General features: G+C 39.2%; 2 protein-coding genes across 2 annotated transcripts; one reads left to right on the forward strand and one right to left on the reverse strand.

The window, feature by feature from the left end:
- Positions 1-108: 108 nt before the first annotated feature.
- On the reverse strand, positions 109-5,321 carry LOC103973404 (ubiquitin-like modifier-activating enzyme atg7). The gene is made up of 14 exons (XM_009387964.3): positions 5,082-5,321; positions 4,308-4,525; positions 3,910-4,101; positions 3,764-3,818; positions 3,554-3,648; positions 3,145-3,334; positions 2,935-3,025; positions 2,696-2,840; positions 2,460-2,618; positions 2,187-2,375; positions 1,308-1,472; positions 1,081-1,196; positions 799-955; positions 109-480 (listed from the first exon to the last, which is right to left on the reverse strand). The coding sequence occupies exons 1-14, from the start codon at positions 5,257-5,259 to the stop codon at positions 319-321; spliced, it is 2,112 nt and encodes a 703-aa protein (XP_009386239.2). The 5' UTR covers positions 5,260-5,321; the 3' UTR covers positions 109-318.
- A 766-nt stretch (positions 5,322-6,087) lies between these two features.
- LOC103973419 (histone-lysine N-methyltransferase ATX4) lies at positions 6,088-18,107 on the forward strand. Its single transcript, XM_009387982.3, has 22 exons — positions 6,088-6,747; positions 6,839-8,477; positions 8,566-8,621; positions 8,695-8,893; positions 9,066-9,134; positions 9,217-9,299; positions 9,399-9,497; positions 11,356-11,491; positions 11,886-11,979; positions 12,113-12,212; positions 12,352-12,476; positions 12,839-12,984; positions 13,126-13,230; positions 13,427-13,491; positions 13,802-14,003; positions 14,644-14,730; positions 14,839-14,895; positions 14,984-15,073; positions 16,005-16,091; positions 16,628-16,702; positions 16,790-16,890; positions 17,766-18,107. The coding sequence occupies exons 2-22, from the start codon at positions 7,512-7,514 to the stop codon at positions 17,854-17,856; spliced, it is 3,033 nt and encodes a 1,010-aa protein (XP_009386257.2). The 5' UTR covers positions 6,088-6,747; positions 6,839-7,511; the 3' UTR covers positions 17,857-18,107.
- Positions 18,108-19,595: the final 1,488 nt, after the last annotated feature.

Here is a 19,595-nt window from a genome sequence, read left to right on the forward strand (position 1 = left end):
ACAGAACTCCCAAGTACGGAATACACTTTGTGATTCATCTGCCAAAGCCAATTCTTGTTCCCGCTACAAAGAAAGGCAACAAAACGCAAGAGGAACAATACATCAAGATACAATAGAAGTCAGATTTCCAGTTATTCTAATAGTTTTTTATCATCTTGTAGTCTCATTTTCTTTTATCAGCAACCAATGTATCTATATATTGATAAGTTAGTACATGATCAGTGACTGTACATTGATAAATCACCTCGCTGTTCTTGTCCAAAGAGATCACTGGGGTGATAGAATAGCTTGAACTGCAGCTCTGAGATGAAACGTAAGTCAGATATCATCAGCATCATCAGTTTCATCATCCCAGTCCAATTTGAAAGAATTAGCGGACTCTATCAACTCTGTGAGCCCAGTTAAATCCTCCAGGTAGGTTGGGTGGTCAATGGCTTGCAAAATGAACTCTGTTCCTCGTCTCCTCAACTCGGACACCACCTGCAACAGGCAAACAGCACAAACGTCTGAGAGAAATAAACAGATATAGACATCCATCCGTGTACCATCACAAACATAAGTAGTTTGCAACCTTTTCAACGGTTTAGAATTCCATAAACCTCATTTTATCTAGCCTAAATTAGTTATTCACTTTTTGCAGTGCAAAGGAGGATCAGCACCAACACATCTCCCTGGTTGACCGATTATTCAACAGAGAAGGACCATAGCAGAAAACTCTAATGATTTGGAAAGACCGAACCAGTAATAACAAGCACATTTTTCAGCACAAGGAAAATTAAGGGGTGGGAAATGACTCACAGTAGTTGAACAGGCTGTGCAGCTGTTGGATGCATGGCCAATGAGCGTCACTTGAGAGTATTGAGGAAGTAAGCCTCGGATCTGATGCGGCAAAATACCAAAAGGTTGCTCACTGGAGCTCATAATGGAGTTGGCAATCTCACCTGGAGCATGTATCCTGGAATGAAGCAATTGTACCATCCACAAGTCATTCTAAGAACCAGTAAAACACTGCTAGTAAATTCTAGGTGCATGACTGATGTCCCATTACTGTGGAAATCAATTAGTAGTTGAGAAATGTACCCATTTGGATGATGCAGAAGTCCCACCAAGAGTTCCACTGCTAAAGCAGATGCTATGGGTGCAAGCCCAGGACGTGTGACAGTGCATTGCTGATCTAAAGTGCGATTGGACGTTGACTGCATAATGAGCAATGAATTAAACAAGGAAAACAGTAGCATGATTAAGATCATTGTGACAAAAAAGATCTAACAATGAGCATCTTTAGAGAAGCCACTAGAGTGAGTTACATCAATAGGAGCAACTACATCGCCACAGAAGTAACATCCTAAGCGCTGCCCTCCATTTCCATCCACTGTAGATAAGCTGTTTGTCTGATCTGATACAGAGAGTGGACCAGCTCCATGACGCATAACCAAGTAACTGTCGAAGCCCAAAGCTGCAGTGATAGCAATCTGTAGGACACCAAATAGAAGCCTACTTGTCAACATTGATATCGTCTCATCAGAACAAAGCAGTCGATCTAGTAATCAGCAAAGCTAACCAAGATGAAATATAGTTGTGAGAAAAATGTCCTCAAGGTCAGAACACACACAGATGTATTGAATATTAGTGATTTTTTTCAAAAATCTATAAACTCTCACAAGTTGCAATGATATTTTCATGAATTCTCCTACCTCCTTCCTCTACATACTTTTAGGTATGAACAGAATCATCTTAATTTGTTCACCACAGATAATGAAAGATGCATTTTCAGCTACCTATCCAAAAGTCAGTTCCAATCATCACTTGCTAATAGATGGCAAACTATTCAAGGACATGGTCATAATTCTATTTGGCATTTCTACCTCATCAGGGGACTATCTTAGCATCTTTGCCACCAATATCTTCATTTATATATCTCTCTCTACCTTCATCAACAATAGAATGCCTATGATGAGGATGGCTAAATTAAAAGAACATGTTCTATAATATCGAGACACAGAGACCCAGAAAAACAAATTTAACATAACATCAGGATAGCAGTCATTAAAAAGCTATTAAGAGACATATAAAATCCCAAAATATCAATAAAAAGAGCAAGCCTTATTGTTAAACACTTCTAGCTGCTACAATATCATTAGAACCAATCAGACAACTTTTCTGGTCATTAGGAAAAACAAACCCACTTTGTTCTCACTTGCACAAAGCAGTGCGGGAAGCCATCTGCTTTCTCTTGTATCGGTCAGCAAAAATGTCACATCATGGGAAGCAATCAGGTCCCTTAGTCGCTCACAATCTTCAAGCACGCGAGCTACTTCATTGGTAGGCACAGGATGTCCTGGCATTGGTATTGAAAGTGTTACACCTTCTGCCTCCTGCAAATATGAAATAGTCAGCTGGTACAATGATATTAATTCTCTTTATCCAGATAGCACAAACAAAGGAGCAATAAGACCCACCACAGCTGGAAATATACGCTTCAGAGTTCTAGCTGCTGCAACAGCTTTTAAGCTGCCACCATCAAGGCAATCATCTAATGTATATAAAGACTGTCTGACAGGATTAGACATAGCTACTAGGCCACTATCTAGTAGTGTTATCTTCCGCACACCCCAGGCCTGTTAATAAACCTAACAACATTAAGTATACAGAAAAACAATGAAATATAAATTAAAGGCATGGACAAGCTACTGACCATAAGCATGCGAGCAACCTGACATCCAAGGGTACCAGCTCCCAGTAGTAGACATCTAACACTGGACAAGGTACCTAAATCTAAAGATGGTAATGTACGCCATCTCATTAGCTTTAAGTTCAAATCTGCAGCAGATACAGCCAACCTGCAGGTATGAAAGAAATTTGAGCATCCTTGCTTCATAATAGTCTCTCTTTCTCTCGCTGGGATTCCAGATAATGCGCCTTATGAAGAAATACCTCTCCGGATTCATGGATTCTGCAAGGTTTATGCTCTTGGGTTTTGGCTCCCATCCTACAGCTTTAGGAACACACTGTGGGTCTCTACAGTCTACAAGAACAACAAATGTTGAGGCAACTCAGGCCACAGGGTAGGCAAAGTATATGTTAGAATGATGATCTTAAACGATTGAAAAGAAAGCAGCAGCTATCCATCGTTTGTTCCTCTACCTTTTGATGGTGAGATCACAGCTTCACCAACAAGGGATAAGCCCATATCAGCAAAACCACGTTTCTCACGGTAGCACAAAAACTGGATCTTCCCATCCTGACATCTCAAACTAATGAATGCAAGATAGTTACGAAGAGGCCATCCAGGATTATCTAGACGACAGCTTGGATCATAAAAACCGAACAACAACTGTACCAATACAAAGTCCAACAGTGTCAAGTTAGACAATGCTTCATGTTCGGAGATTAGCTGAGAAATAAATTTAAAACAAGACGAGATGCACTCTATCATGAGAACATTTTTGCTATAAGCAGCACACAGTAACCATTGACAACAAAGTTACAAAATGTAGTTCTACTGAAAATCTAGATAAGAGTCAAAATTAGATGACCTTCCCAATGAACATACCTTTTGACCATCATCTTGGCAGGCTTTCCAATCCTTCAACTGTCTAATAGTGACACATGAATTTGATGCTATGCTGACTAAGAAGTATAGCACACCTGTATGGCGCATGGAAGAATGACATATCAGCATAACTGATTAATTCATTTGTAGCTTATATAATCGAGATAGATAAACTTAACACCCATGTCAGATAATATCCAAAAATTTAACCTGTTGTCAAGCTTGAATTGCGCCATTCATTCAGTGCTGCAGACAATGATTGAGCCTATTGTACCAAAACCACAGATCAGGTAATGTTAACTTGTCAAGCCTTTTTTACAATACGTCAAAAGACCCTTATCTGTGTACTGTAGTACCTCTCCCTGATTAAACACCTCTCTAGCTGGTCGAAGATTGAGTACCACAGCAGGAGGACCAACAACCAAAGCAGGGAACGCCAACCAGTGAAGAAAGTTCCATTTCTTCAGATCAGCAAATGAGATGATAAAGAATCTTGAAAGCACTGCACTATCCTCCTCTACCTTTCCAGAATGGATGTCATCCAATATCTAGTAACACAAAATATAAAGGTCAGAAAGTGAGACACAAGAAATGCATTTTTTTTTCCTAGATCTTCTATTTTCGTAGTTCATCAATGCAAAAATATTCATATGAAACAGGTAGATATAAGAACCAAATAGAGCAACAATTCACTTCCAAGTCCTAATAAGAAAATAAAGTTATTCAACGTAGAGATATTATGGAGGAAGAGCACCTTTTTTGCTTCCTTTTTCAGCAGGGAATCTCTATCAAGGGCCTTGAAGCTCTCAAATGTGTTCATGTTGTAAAGAGTTCCAGGAACAGGGCATCTATTCCGATTACCATGAGCCCTTTCAAGTGAAAACTGTAGCTCTTTGAAGTCAGATGGCAATGACTCAGCAAGAAGTGTCAGGCGGTTTGAAACCTTGGGATGTGAACAGGGTGCATAGAAACCTGTCAAAGAGAGTATTATTGAGTAATGTAAGTACTATTTTTCATCTAACATTTTTCACCATTCAAAATAAAATTGAACAAAATTTGAAACTTTGACTTGTTCTGATAGTCAAAAGGAGATAGGCTATTGCAACTGCACTATAAGAGAGAGATGAACTACATGATTTCTTAGTACTTATGACATATAACATGCTAACTCATCTTAATCCTCGTTGTAAACATATATTTCTTTCACATCAAGTTGATCGCTGGGGTCAAGTTAAATTCACTTTGATTCTTGCAGAAGAGCGCACAGTGTTATGCCTCTTTCGAATATGAAAGCATGGAAAGAACTCAATTGCATAAGAAATATGCAAAATATAAAATCTATCAGAAAAGGACTGCTAAGAATTACTAAATGCATGCAATATATCACCAACATCTATAGTACACGAAAACGGACCCGCGGTCGGATCATAAACAAACTAGGGTTCATCAACGCGGGCAATTTACTCGGATCAACAGACGGAAAAAGACAGCGAGAAGAAGGAAGGAAGGAAGGAAGGAAGAGGCGTGCCCGTGAGAGGGATGGGGGATTGGTCGAGGCCAAGGGAGTCGAGCTTGAGGGAAGAGAGGCGATGCCAGAAGCCCTCGTCCACCAAGCTCTGGAACGGATCGAACTGGAGAATTCGGCCCGACCCTTTGTCGGATGACGAGGAGGAGGAAGAGGACACCACCGAAGACGAAGAAGCCATTGCTCTCCCCCCAATCGACCCGCGATCTCGGTCTCTACTCTCCTCTCCCCCGCTTTGTAGTCTTCGACGCTAGCGTATTATTTATTATAAACGGAACACAAGCCTTGAAGAAAAGGAATCAAAAAATACTTTTTCTACCGACAGGACACGTACTCACTTCACGTACCTTGTTCTCATTAGAGGAGACCGCAGACGTGTCCTGTTGGGCTCCACATGTTATCGCACCCACTCATCACACGAGAAGCCGATATGGTAAACACGAATCCGAGATGGACCCAGATCGCAACATATACTCGGTTTCGGATAACGTAGTGCGTTGAGACTCTATAACCGTTGGATACAAAGTGGCAAGAGCTCTTTGAGATTCGTGGGAACCCCGGCTGGAGGAGCAACCCAAACATGATTCCTCGTGTAACAAAGCATCGAAGGATCGTGATATAGGAAGGTGATGTGGCTGTATCAACTGCAAGATTCCAAAGATCTCTAGCCCGTTCTCCCCATTCAACTTATCGAAAGAATTGGACAATTGGTACGATGTAAGCTGTCTTCGATCTTGACAGAAACCGATGGCAGACTACTACCAAGTTTCAGATGAATCGGAGGAGAAAACCCAGGTCAGAACGCATCGGAACAGAGAACAAACAACTGGTGGGCAGCTTGCTTACTTGCTTGTATGCATGTTGCACAACACCATGGCTCAGTTTAACTACGACACCAGCCATCTATAGAAAGCTTGCCTCTTTCGAGTCTCCCTGCTCGGAGTGAAGTGGCCAAAGCTTCACAGGTTTGCCAACTGTGTCTGCGGTCGGAGAGACATAGCACCCAAAGCAGCAGCGACAAGAACCACCGCTGGCGCACGAAAGGCTCGAGAATTGAGCTGCTACAGGCGTCAGGCATACCGATCCGTGGCACCAACCTTCCGATTCCGAAGTCCTTGCAACCTCAACACTTGCAGCAAGTCCGAGCTCTGTGTTCTCCTTCGAAGAAGAGGCATCTCCGGACCAAACATGATCGTCTTCGTCTCCGGCACATCCACCTTCGCCTCCTCGCTGACATAAGACAACACAGCACTGCTGCTGCAGGAAGCTCCTCCTGGTCATGGAAGGCACAACATTTAGGTTAAAGACAATCCATCTCCTTTGGCCATCTCTGTCCACCGTGATTGCCCCTGTGAAAGCTACTGTGCGAGATATGGGCCTGTCATGCTACTTGCACCGAGAAACAACTGAAGGAACCATCATCATCATCGTCATCATCAGTTGCAGTGGGAAAACAAAGAACACGATGCAGCTTCCAAAATGGGATCAATATTGTGTACGGGGAAAACCAGTGTTCCACGCCCCAAATCAAACTACACAGAATGTTACTGCCTCACTGCAACAAATCTCCCATAAGATTCAAGAAAGGAAGTATGAAATCTGCTACCTACTTCCTCGGATCAACAGCTACCGCAGGCAACAGACGGACCGAGGAAGACGAGCACAACAGGTGGAATCCATCTCTTCCCCAACATAGGCTATATAAGAGAAGGAAAACAAAAAAATAAAGCTACTAAATTGCTGTGCCTCGTGCAATGCAGTAACAATGGGTGCTCTCCCTCCGCCACTGCACCAACAGAAGGGAGTGCTGCAGCAGTCATGGCACGATGCTCTCCAATTATTGCTTATATCACCTGCATCATCGTCTCCTCCGTGATGGCGAACGAGACGCCAAATTGGACCGTGCACAAATTGTAGCTAAGCGAAACGATAAGATAGACGCCATCGCCCGCTTCCGGTGGGAATCCAACTCCGTCCTCCCACGAAATCCCTTTTTTATATAAACCAACCCAAAAACTTTGTACCTAAAAAATAAAATAAAAGGAAAAAGAAAAAAAAGAAAAGAAAAATCGCCGGATCGAAAAGAGAAGAGAAGGCTTCCCAGCGAGGGGGAGGGGGAGGGGGGGGAGGGAAAAAAAGAAATAAATTAAGAGCGAGAACTAAAAGATGGAAGGGGAGAAAGTTGTAATATATTGAGATCTCTTCTTGGATGGGTCGGAGTCCATTCGAAGCTTATGGGGAGCGGAGCTTCCAATCTCGTTGAGATCTATCGGCCCCGTTCCTTGGAGCCCTAGCCAGAATTGTCTGCGATCGCGAGGGGAAATTAGGGCTTCGAGATCGATTGGGGCGGTTCTTGGGTCGGAGGCGGGGAATTCTGGTTGCGATCTCTGCGGGATTTGGTGGTGGGACGAGGGTTTTCTCGGCGCTGGGGCGATGATCATCAAGCGGAGCCAGCGGGTGCTGATGCCGACCCTGAAGCGGTGCAATGCCGAGGTCGCCGCCGGCGACGGCGACGGCGAGGGCGGCGGGAGGCGCCGGAAGAGACGGAGGGAGTCGTTCCCCCTCGAGGTGCTGGGGGACGTCGCCGCGGCGGGGTTCCCGTACGTGGCGCTTGGGCTGGGGCGTTGGCTGGGCGGGGAGGACGTCGCGGGCGGCGCCGCCGTGGCGTCTTCGTTGTGTAGCGAGGTCTCCTGCTGTTCCGGGGAGATGGATAGCGAGTCGCGGAACGGGAGGAGAAGGGAGAGAGAGCAGCCCCGTGAGGCGCCGCCGCCGTCGGAATCACGGCCGCCGGTGGTTCGTACGTCGAGAGGCCGCGCGCAGGTGCTGCCTGCCAGGTTCAATGATTCCGTCCTGATAGACCCGTGGAAGAAGGAGAAGCCTAAGCCGAAAGCTTTGGAGTCTGATTCTGAGGTGAAGGAACCAATGGGGCCTCAAAAAGAGAATTGTCGCAATAAGCATTCTAGATTTAGTTCAGTCATTCCCAATCCAGTTGCATTGTTCGACGAAGAAGAAAGATACCGGGCATGCAGAAATATTAGCTCCAAGAAGTATTCGCTGTCACGAAGCACTTTGACATCTCTGCATGAGAGTTTGGAGGCAAGGGAGAAGAGATTGCCCCTGGCGCCCACTGTAGAGGACCCCCTTGGTTATCTTTATGATCGGATGTCAGTAAAAGAAAAGTTGCACAAGAAAACTTCTGAACAGAGGAAGGATTACTGTCATCTTGGGGGGTTTGCTTTTGGTGATATTGTTTGGGCTAAGCCAGGAAAGAACTATCCAGTTTGGCCTGCAATGGTAATCGATCCAATGCAGCAAGCTCCGGAACACGTTGTCGACTCCTGCATCTCTGGAGCTGTCTGTGTGATGTTCTTTGGTTACTTTGGAAGTGGGAATGATACGGTAGTCTATTTTTCTTATACATTGTCTTATCTAATTACGTTTACATGGGCACTTTTTCCATTATGATTAATCCTTTGGATTTGAGCAGGAATATGCATGGGTGAATCAGGGGAGGGTTTATCCTTTTATTGACCACATAGATAGGTCGGTATCCCAAATATGATTAGAAGGGAATGCCTTGATGCTCTTGGTCTTAAACTCTTGGGCTCAATTGCAGGTTTCAGGGGCAGACAGAGTTGTATAGGTGCAAGCCTAGCCATCTGCGGACAGCCATAGAGGAGGCCTTCCTAGCGGATCATGGCTTCTTAGGGGTGCAGGTTGATGGTATGAGTTCAAGTGGGGAACCTGCATACCTTAGTAAGATCAAGGAAGCAACTGGTTCAAACCATGATCAAGAGTGTCAATCAGAGATCAAGGCAAGCAAGATCCTATCAGTAGAAAACTCTACCATAATTCTTATATTTGTTGTGTTGTAGATGCCTAGATGAGTTCTTGATCATGTTGCTTTAGTTAGACCAAACCATTTTTTTGAATCTGTCCTCCTTGAACTTCTTTTAACAATTCTGTTGGGACGGGCTCTGTTTACAGCCTTTCAGATCAAAACAATATTGTCAAATATGCAAGAAGATTTGGCATCATAAAGATGAGAAGAGATGGGTATGAGGTTTTATACTATTAAAGGAAACATTCCTTTTTATCTTTTGTAACTGAGTCTATGACATTGTCTAACAACTGGCAGAGCTCTGATTATTTTTGTCCAAAGTGCAAGTCAAAGCTGAACTTTGAGTTATCAGATACCGAGAAGAATCACTCACAAGTTAGGTATGTGCCCTATTGTTAGTGGTAGCCTACATATGAGTCATGCAAGTAAGATTCACCCAAGTATAGTCTAGGGGCTAATACTGCTCGCCTTCTGAACAGACGCGATCATAACAGTGGGAAAGATACAAAACTAGTTTTTGATAATGTGACAGTTTGGTGTTTTGGCATGGAGGGGATATACTTACCGGAGCAGCATGTGTAAGCATATGTCTCTGATTTTGATAATGATAAAACTGGAGATGGTCAAATAATGCTTTTGCTTAATACCTTCTGCATGATTATTTCTTATGTTTGTTGATAATCAGCATCCCTATTATGCCTTCTTCTTCCTTTTGTTTGTTTTTTCTTTTCTGGTGTATGGGACTGGTTAAAATTGTATGGGGAACCAAGATGACAAGACCCTATTGAAATCATCAATTAAATTAGATGGAAAAATTAAGATTATGAAAATGACTATTTACCGTGATATTTTCAAGAACAACCCTGATCACTACGTATGATAGAAACTATAGCCTTTCCGTGAAAATTTATTCAGTCTGAAATTATTATTTAAGGTGCAAATATTGCCTATAAAACCTGTGCTGATTTGATTTTTTTTTTTTACTGTAAGAACTATCCTTAATATACCAAGGCGTGTTTCTCCACATGGAGAAAGATTGTTTTTCTCTCTAGAAAATTATTCTTGTCCCTAACTTATTTCATTGTGATGGTATGACAGAACCCCTTTTTTAGTTGGCCAGAACCATATTTTGAAGAGATTTAAAAATAAGTTACTTTTTTTGTTTCATTGAAAAACTCAAACCAACTTTACAGTTTCTTAGAAGGAAAGTAATGATAATATGCTATGCAGAATGTAGAAAATTCTTTGCCAATTGTTTCCTTGGAATAGCTGTTGTTGGCTCGTGCAGTTACTTGAATTGCCTTGGCCAAGTACTGTAACCATGGAGCATAACGAGAATATGTTGACGAGCCATGGTATCAGGAATACAATGAGAACTGGAATATGTTGACTATATCTCAAATTTCTGAACATTTGTGTAAAACAAGGATTGAACTGCTGCCAGCAACATTTGCCCCACTGGCCAACACTTGTTGCACAACATATTATACCTGTAAGGTATTGACACATTAGATCTATCTACACCGAAGAATCTGACATATAATTAGGCTTTTTTTAAAATTATGTTTAATTGGCATGATACAAGATGGTACCTTGTTAGGTTGTCTTCATCTCCCCTTCATGTGATGAGACAACATAGTCCTTGGCCATCCGCATCCTGATTTGATTGGTTGCTGGTAGAGTATGTGTGCTACAAGTACAAGACCACATAGCATTGTGGCAACATAGGAATGCTGGCAGAACACACAAAGAACATCCATTGACAGCAAAAAGAAGCACAAAAGAAATTTCAAATTACTATCCTCATTTGCAGCATTACCTCTCTTTAGGCCTCTCCTCTTCTACTCCCCTCATTCTCTCCATTGGAAGGGTGTAAGGCGGCATGAGGCAGATCAGCAAACACTATAAATGAAATTGGGACCAAACAGGAGCAGTTTAGATTGAAAGGTTAAACATATGAAAATGCTTGGATGAGTTTGTTTTCATGAATTCCGTGCCTAATAGCTTGAAACAACAGTTTATACTTTCTACTAGTGATCTGTATATTATGCCCTTGTGCATATACTCCTGGAAGACCTGTTTATGTTGCGTAGAAGATTAATGGTTTATTCTCTATCCTCAAATTAAGATGCTTGAAGCCTTCTTGATAATATCAGAATTTTCAGGCAAAACTTATGCTAACTCATTTCATAAGGATTTGTGACCAGCAGAATTGATAAACATGCTTATTTTCTCATCCTCTTCCATAATGGGGAGAATATTATATTTGCTTGTTCCAACTCATTCTGTTTGTTGATACTAAATTGATGCACTAGACAGTTATATGCTCGTTATCATATGTTGAAATGAGTTAAGAGTTTTATTTTCTCTTATTCTCGTCATTTGTATGAACTATATTGATTTAATCTATGTTATTTCTTTTGCATCCTTGGGTAGGGTTTCATGTCGCTGTAGCTCTTGCAAAGGGAAAAAGTTCATGCTTACTGAATGGGAGCGACATACTGGCTCCAAAACTAAAAATTGGAGGTCCAGCGTCAAAGTCAGAAGTACAAATATGGCATTGGGAAAATGGGTCTGTACTTCACAAAGAGCATTTTCAGTTGTAATTCAATAGTACAATGTTTTATTACATTTAGCATCTTCGCTTTTAGATTAAACATCTGTTGCTTAATTCTAGAAGTGTTATCACTGGCTTTAGACAAATGCTTTAGTAGATGTCACTATAGTGGTTTTGGATTAATGTTTTTTTAATTTAAAAAGATATATTATATAACCTTTTCTCGTGCTGGATTATTTTCATGTATTTGGCTTTTTCATTTTTTGGTAAGCCTAAGATGCTTGACTTCAAGACTTCTGCTGTTGTTTTGTTATTAGGAAAAGCAACATGAGTTATCTGCATTGGACAATACAGTAAATTAGCTTAGCAGTCAGTATGTTGCTTACCATAAATGTTTGTTAACTTGCAGCTAGATCATTATAATTCTAATATGGTTTCCATGAACCATGCTAAACGGCCATCTGCAAAAGTAAGGAAACAAAAGCTACTTGCTTTCCTGCAAGGTACATCCTTTTTTCTGATAATATTTCTTAATTTAAAGCACTAGATATGCACTGGCACTGTTTGTAACTAACATGCCTCTGCAAGTAGTTGGATTAATTGTTCTAACTATGGGTTCTGGATTCATTTTCTTAGAAGCATATGACCCAGTTTATGCAAAGTGGACAACAGAACGATGTGCAATCTGCAGATGGGTTGAAGATTGGGATTATAACAAAATAATTATCTGTAACAGGTAAATTAGCAATGACTATGACTTCTTTTTGAAATACTCTTTTGAAGTATGGAGGTACTGTTTCACGTTGCTTGGTTATCATTCTATTTAAGAAACATAAACATTGAATTGCTAAAATTAATGGTTCTACAATTATCAGATGCCAAATAGCAGTTCACCAGGAATGCTATGGAGTGAGAGCGAAGCAGGACTTTACATCCTGGATTTGCCGAGCATGTGAAACACCTCAACAAAAGAGGGAATGCTGCCTTTGTCCTGTAAAAGGTATCATCTTTTTATATTACCCCTTTTTTAAGGCTAAAAATGATTGTACTGTATTTGTCACGTATCTCGTAGATTACTGGATATTTTAGTAATCTATTACATCATGTGTGAGGTATCTACCCGTTTGATGCTTTTGTGATGAATGTTCTTTGGTGCAAATATTGTACTGAACTACTGATAACATATTTTAGAAAAAGGTACAATGGGCATTTAATAGTAATTGTAAATATATCATTTTGTAGATTATTGATTGTTGCAATTTTGGATTTTTTTAATCTAATTTTACCTTAGTTTGGGAAATTTTAAATTTGTTCTCGCACATCAGAAGTTCAGGTTTCATTGATTGTATTTTTTTTTCTTAGGTGGTGCGCTCAAGCCAACAGATGTTGAGACGCTATGGGTCCATGTCACTTGTGCTTGGTTTCATCCTCAAGTCTCTTTTGCCAATGATGAAACAATGGAGCCTGCTGTTGGCATATTGGACATACCATCAGAGTCTTTTGTGAAGGTTAAGACATGATTTTGGAATGATCATGAGAAACCTCTGATGCTGTCAAAATCTATATTAGAATCATTTTAGGCTTTTCAAGTTCTACACTATGTATCAAAATTTGATTTGAGTTTAAGTTCTTTCTTGGTGTACTTCCAGGTCTGCGTTATATGTCGTCAGATGCATGGTTCTTGTACACAATGTTACAAGTGTTCCACCTATTACCATGCTATGTGTGCATCAAGAGGAGGATATCGGATGGAGGTAGATTACTGAAAAGGATGATATTGCATAGTTGGCATATTAATGATGCGTTTAATCTTTAAATGTGTGCATCAAGGGCAATATCCAATATTTGTCTTATTTTGTGATCATTGTGATTTAAAAAAATTATAAACATTTTAAAATTTTAGAAGTGGAAGGACTCATAATTTTTAATCTTAAATATGTTCTATTGCAGTTACACTGCTTGGAAAAAAACGGAAAGCAGATAACAAAGAAGGTCTCATACTGTGCTCATCACCGGTAAGATTTTACCATGTACTCATAGCTTCCTGCTATAATAACTATTTCTTTTGGTCCTTTACATGGTCTTTTATGTTGAATCTAATTCATTATTATAAAACATCACTAATGGTGCTTAGAGGTCCAATATGTGTATATATATACCTTACTGCAACTCACCTCTTCTTATTTGCATAAAACACAGCTCCGTTTCTCTGTATCCTGTAGAATGTTACATTCAAATCCTGATTCTGGATTAGGAACAGTAGTAAGTCTCAATTAGACAAACTCTCTGCCTTTGTAATTAAATTTGTGTGTCTGTGTTCTGCAGTGCTCCGAACCCAGATACTGTCTTGATTATACATACTCCTGAAGGAGTCTTTTCTTCCAAAAAGTTGCTACAAAACAATGAAAAACAGACTGGTTCAAGACTAATTAGGAAAGGCATTCTTCATGATTCAGATTTCTCTATTCAGAATTCTGAAACTCCATCTGCTGCAAGGTGTCGAATATATAGGAGGATGGCAACCAAGGTATGTTTTGGAACAGAACCTTTTAACTATGTCTGGTAAACTGATTGTGGCTGATGATTTGAATGTGTCTCTAATCATTTATTTACCATCTTACAATTCTTGTCCTGTCTAATATAAAGGATATGGCATTTGATAATTCAACTGTTTGACTGTTTCACCTTTGAATAAGATTTAACAATATCATTTTTCTCACAATAAATTAATGTGCATCGCCTGAAGGGCTAGCATTGATATCAAGATTCATGCAGGACAGGTATAAATTATGTTTCCTGCTACCTGTGTTAATCTTTTTGCTTCTGTGACTAGTTTAATTGGTCTTTATTTTAGAGAGGATGACAAAGGCAGCCTAGAAAATATTACCAATCAAGGAGAAAATGGTGGAAAAATAATTATGTGGTTGTCTAAGAAGAAGTCATGTGTTAACGGACTGATGTAAAATTTTGGCTAATGACATTGCATATAGTCTGTTTGCTGCTACATTCTTTCTTGGGGATAACCATTGTTTATCATGTTCTTCAGTGTGTGTTGGTAGTGTATCTACCTGACAAAGATATATTTCTTCCCATCATGTTCTTGGATTTGATAGAACCCAGTAATATAGTCCCGTGTCAGTTTGTAATTGCATTTTCTGTTATTTTAGAGGAAACAAGAAGAGGCTATTGCTCACAGATTGATGGGGCCTTCTCATCATTCTCTGGATGTGGTTCAAAGTTTGAATGCACCAAGGGTAATTCTCTTGATCTTCTTATGCAATACATCGTGATTGCCCTTCTGGATTACAGTTGTGTACTTACAGTAGATTGGAAACTTATGATGGACCTTTTTTTCCATGCAGGAAGAGAAGGATCCAGAGTTGTTCTCTACATTCAGGGAACGGCTTTACCATTTGCAGGTAATTGTGATACCACCTCACTCATATACATATACATATGTTCTGGTCATGACATCCTCATCAGCTCTTTATATACTCATGTTTCCAGTCAACAGAAAAAAGTAGAGTTTGTTTTGGTAGATCTGGAATACATGGATGGGGTCTCTTTGCTCTCAGGAACATTCAAGAAGGAGAAATGGTAAGCAGGCATACTTTTCTGCACCATACTATTTTCAAAGTCTTGTTAGAAGTAGCAGCTGATTCATCATTGAATTCTTTGGTTTTGTATGCTTGATGCACATTTGAGTGGCTGGTTAGTCAAATTAATAAGTTAACGACTTCATCGTATTTGGCTTCTCCTACCTCACTATCTGATCATGATGGTTATCTACTTGGATGCTTGGTAACCACAAACTACAATAAACCAGTTATCTCATTGTTGAAGATTGTGTGATACATTCCCTGGGTACTGCAGTCATAAGTATTGAGCCATTCTGTATTATGCACTTTTTTTATGTTGTAGAGCATGATGACTATTTTGGGTTCAGTTGGAGAAGCGACTGATCCAGAGTCTACATCATAACTGTGCCTTGGCAATATTTGATCCACGCTCATTTGTATGATTTTTAGTGTGTCCAGTCTTATGGTATAGATAGTAGAGAAATATGGTGTCTTTGCTGTATACACACTGCATCGTACGATGCCAGCGAGGTACTGATACGTGTATGGGTGCTAGTGGATGCTATCTCTGCTTCTTTTCTTTTCTTTTTGAGGCAGTAAAAGCTGTGCTCATATGAAGAGTCAAGCATCACAAACATCACACTTATTATGCTCATATTTTCCGGCAAGGGCACATTAAGTGGCCTTGCAATCCTTGTGTTATAGTGATGTCCTTTTTCTTAAATTGATATGCATGCATATACAACATACGCATGCATGAATGAATATTTCTTGTGCATTATTTAAGTGTATTTACGTTGTATTATCAAATTGTATTAGCAGCTGCAATCTGCCAATGCTTTATGGTCAAAAGGTGGGCAGTGAAAATTGAACGATTTCTATAATACTCAGGACTATTAGGATTTCAGAAAGTGGTCTGATGATGAAGCTAACGGTTAATCTGCTAGCAGGTTATTGAATACCGTGGTGAGCAGGTCCGACGTAGTGTTGCAGATCTAAGGGAAGCACGCTATCGATTGGAAGGGAAGGGTTGTTATGTAAGTAATCTTTCTGCTTTCATCTTTTTCTGTTCTCTGTTTGCTCTTGGCTGATGCAGGAAGTTGAAATATCAAAACCAAGGACCATATGTTTTGTCAGAATATCTTAATTAATTGAAAATTTTGGTTGAGTCAATTAGTCAACAATACTAGTAGAGTGTGTCATGATGCTAGTAAATCGCTTATGGAAATCATTGCATTAGAATAAAAACTAGGAGCCATGTTAATCAACAAGAGATTCACATAGTCATTTTGCTCAATGCTTAGGCTTTGAGCTACCATACATGATCATCCATCTAGCATATGACACCAATATATTCCATGCGTAGGCTTTGAGCTATCTTACTTGATCATTCGTCTAGTTACTCTAGTATACAACGCTGATGTATTCCAACTAGCAAGTCACCTGTTGTTTGAGATGAGGCCCTTTTCTTTACGAATGATAAATTCCTTCCTCTGGTGTCATACCATGATTGATTTGCTTGCATAAAATCATGCTCATTTTCTGATTTCCTGTTATGTGCTCTGTCTTGCAGCTTTTTAAGATCAGCGAAGAAGTAGTGGTTGATGCAACAGACAAAGGAAACATAGCACGTTTGATAAACCATTCAGTGAGTTATTAAGTTCATTAAGATCTCCTTTTGTTGGCAAAATTCTCACTATAATACTCAAAAAGTAACTTTCATTTTCATATGCAGTGCATGCCCAATTGCTATGCTAGGATCATGAGTGTCGGCAATGATGAAAGCCGGATTGTTTTGATAGCTAAGACAAATGTTTCTGCTGGTGAAGAACTAACGTAAGTTTCTTTACCTACCTGAAAAAGGAATTTTCAAATGTTTTTGTTGAATTACATTTCTCCTTTCATTTTAAGCTTCATTTATGATGGTGGCAAATCCTTTATGTTTCTCAAGTGCTAACTACCAAACAAGATGATTGATCAAAGTGATGTCAGTGATTCTTGATATGTTATGATGCCCAATATGGACATGGATATGGGTCGAAGATGACATAGGTCTTTCATAGAAAACATATGATGGATATGATTGCTGCCTCCTGATTAACAACTTTGAGAGCTTCAATAGGACAGACACTGGTCGTAGTGGAAAATATTTGTTGCTCAAGTATCGTTACAAAAAAGAAAGTAATTTCTGCCACATAGAATGACCGAAGAGTTGCAACAAAGAAAGTAATTTGAATCTTAGGAAAAATGTTTTATTCCTCGAGCCATGAACCTTGTTAGGCAGCAGCTGTGACTAGCAAATACACTTTGCTCCTGTTGTCAGAGAGAAACTGACAAGCAAAACTCCCTAGTATTCGATTCTTGATCTGATAGCATCAAGCTTGCAAATTCTTCAAGTCTTCTTGTGCTCATACGATTTAATGACGGATGTTATATCTTGTTCATCACATGATTCGAACCATTTCAAGTATTCTCAAGGATGCAAGATTGTTTTGTTATGATTGAGCCCTTCATTTGTCATATACAATGAAATTTCTTTAGGGAACTTCTCTTTACAAGTTCTGTAGGTTCAGGTCTGCTTGAATTATTTTGCTTCTTGGCCATCCAAATCATTGACTAATCAATCGGATGGTTGTACCTGTGCATTTCTTATTTAATTAAGTGGTTCAGGGTTATTTATCACTTAGACCTGGTTGCCTGTTGGTTTGCAGATACGACTATTTATTTGACCCTGACGAAGGCGATGAATGCAAGGTTCCCTGCCTCTGCAAAGCTCCCAACTGCAGGAAGTTCATGAACTAGATATCTGTATATCTCCACACCAATTCTTTTGCAAATAGTCTCTCTTTTTGTGTTTCCCCCCTCTATTTTAACCTCCCCTGTCATGGTCAAATCCATCACTTGGTATTCAAATTTTCCTTTTCTTTTCTTTTTTTCTTCCAAACAAGTGGATGTCAAGGGTCAAAAATCACGAGACTCACATTCTTTGTAAAAATAACTTTGATGTAGCAGCTGCATGTCAATTAATGTGGCATTTCCTTTCAGAATTTGCATGACTCGGCGCCTGGCGGTGGTATTTCTTCTATTTTATGAGTAATACATTGGCATATGTATGTATGTATGTATGTGTATTCGAACTCTGATAAAATTAGAATATTTTTTTTTCCTACTCACATACTCATATCCTTAGTTTTTTTATTAATTTCTAATTCCAATCTTTCTCCCCAATCTGACAGCCGTGGTTTGGCAATACACTAATTTGGCCACTATTAATAGATAAAATTATTATTTTTACTTTTGAATCCTAAATAATTCGATAAGGAGTTGAATGAAATCTCTATCACTCTATTATAACAATCGAATATAAGATTTTATACACCTTATAATTTAAAGGATGAAAATATATTATTTGAAGGTCTTGTACTCGCTATGTAGCATTGAATGGGCTACAATGAAGATTTTTTTATCTATTCCGTATCATACAAATTAACAAGTCAACTTAATCAAAATATTATATTCATAGAAATAAAATGATAAAACGGATCCTTTGCTCTAATGTTTTAAATCATTCTATTCTTTTATTTTTTAAAAAATATTTTTTGAAAAAGTCTATTGATTGAATCAAATTTAATTCAGTGAAATCTTTCACTAACTTTTTTTTTATTCAAGAATATTTTATAAAACTATTTGACCTACGAATTTGGAGCATATTTATTATTTTCATGTGATTCACACGTCGTCAAGCAAGCGAAATTTCAAGAGAAGATGTTGGAAAGATAGGGCCAGGAGTTGGATTGGGAAAAGCGCACTTTTGACTCTGCACGGTTTGCCATCAGATTGGCCGAGATACGTAATTGGGGAGTTGTATGAAAACTGAAGTGGCCACCAAAGTTGAGAGACTTTATTCAAGAAGCTATATAGCCTGAACGAAAGAAAATGCAACCGGAATATTCCTATTTCATGGTTACTTTAGTTAGGATAAGGTTGAAACTTGAGTTTGAGAAAGCTGTCTTGGATGGGACAAAGTGCTCCTTGGATATTTTTGGGAGTTCGTTGGCGATCATCAAAATGGGGGCTCCTTTTTGGAAAGCGGATAGAGCGAGTCCAACTCTCAAAAACAATTATTTATTTATTTATTTATTTATTTAAATCTTTGGATAGAGGCAAGCGAATCAGTCCCACTATATATATATATATATATATATATATATATATATATATAATTTCAAAATATAAAGTTTTTATTTAAATTATTTTTATCAAAAAAAAAAACCCAACTGTTCTTGCTTGAACTGTGGTCCTATACGATTGGACTAAAAATACCTTTTCATTTTAGATTTTTTACTGGGAGGTATCTTTTTTTATTTTTTCTTGACAAGATAATATTTCTCTTGCCCCTTAGTTTCAAAATTATTTTTGAAAGAACATTCAAAACTATTGTCATGCCTTCTGTATGAATCAATCTGTGCGGTTAATCTGCTAATTTATATCAAAGTTACTATTTTGATAAACTTACACATGGTAGTACATATTGATGTTTT

Source organism: Musa acuminata, chromosome BXJ3-2, assembly GCF_036884655.1.
Source record: "Musa acuminata AAA Group cultivar baxijiao chromosome BXJ3-2, Cavendish_Baxijiao_AAA, whole genome shotgun sequence".
Taxonomy (NCBI): Eukaryota; Viridiplantae; Streptophyta; class Magnoliopsida; order Zingiberales; family Musaceae; genus Musa; species Musa acuminata.

Coding starts and splice junctions, on each gene's coding strand:
- LOC103973404 (XM_009387964.3), bottom strand. CDS start 5,259: ATGGCTTCTTCGTCTTCGGTGGTGTCCTCTTCCTCCTCCTCGTCATCC. Junction 3,819..3,909: donor AGGTGTTTAATCAGGGAGAG/GTACTACAGTAC, acceptor TTGGTACAATAG/GCTCAATCATTGTCTGCAGC. Junction 3,026..3,144: donor TGTGATCTCACCATCAAAAG/GTAGAGGAACAA, acceptor TTGTTCTTGTAG/ACTGTAGAGACCCACAGTGT.
- LOC103973419 (XM_009387982.3), top strand. CDS start 7,512: ATGATCATCAAGCGGAGCCAGCGGGTGCTGATGCCGACCCTGAAGCGG. Junction 11,980..12,112: donor GCTACTTGCTTTCCTGCAAG/GTACATCCTTTT, acceptor TCATTTTCTTAG/AAGCATATGACCCAGTTTAT. Junction 14,004..14,643: donor ATAGGAGGATGGCAACCAAG/GTATGTTTTGGA, acceptor CTGTTATTTTAG/AGGAAACAAGAAGAGGCTAT.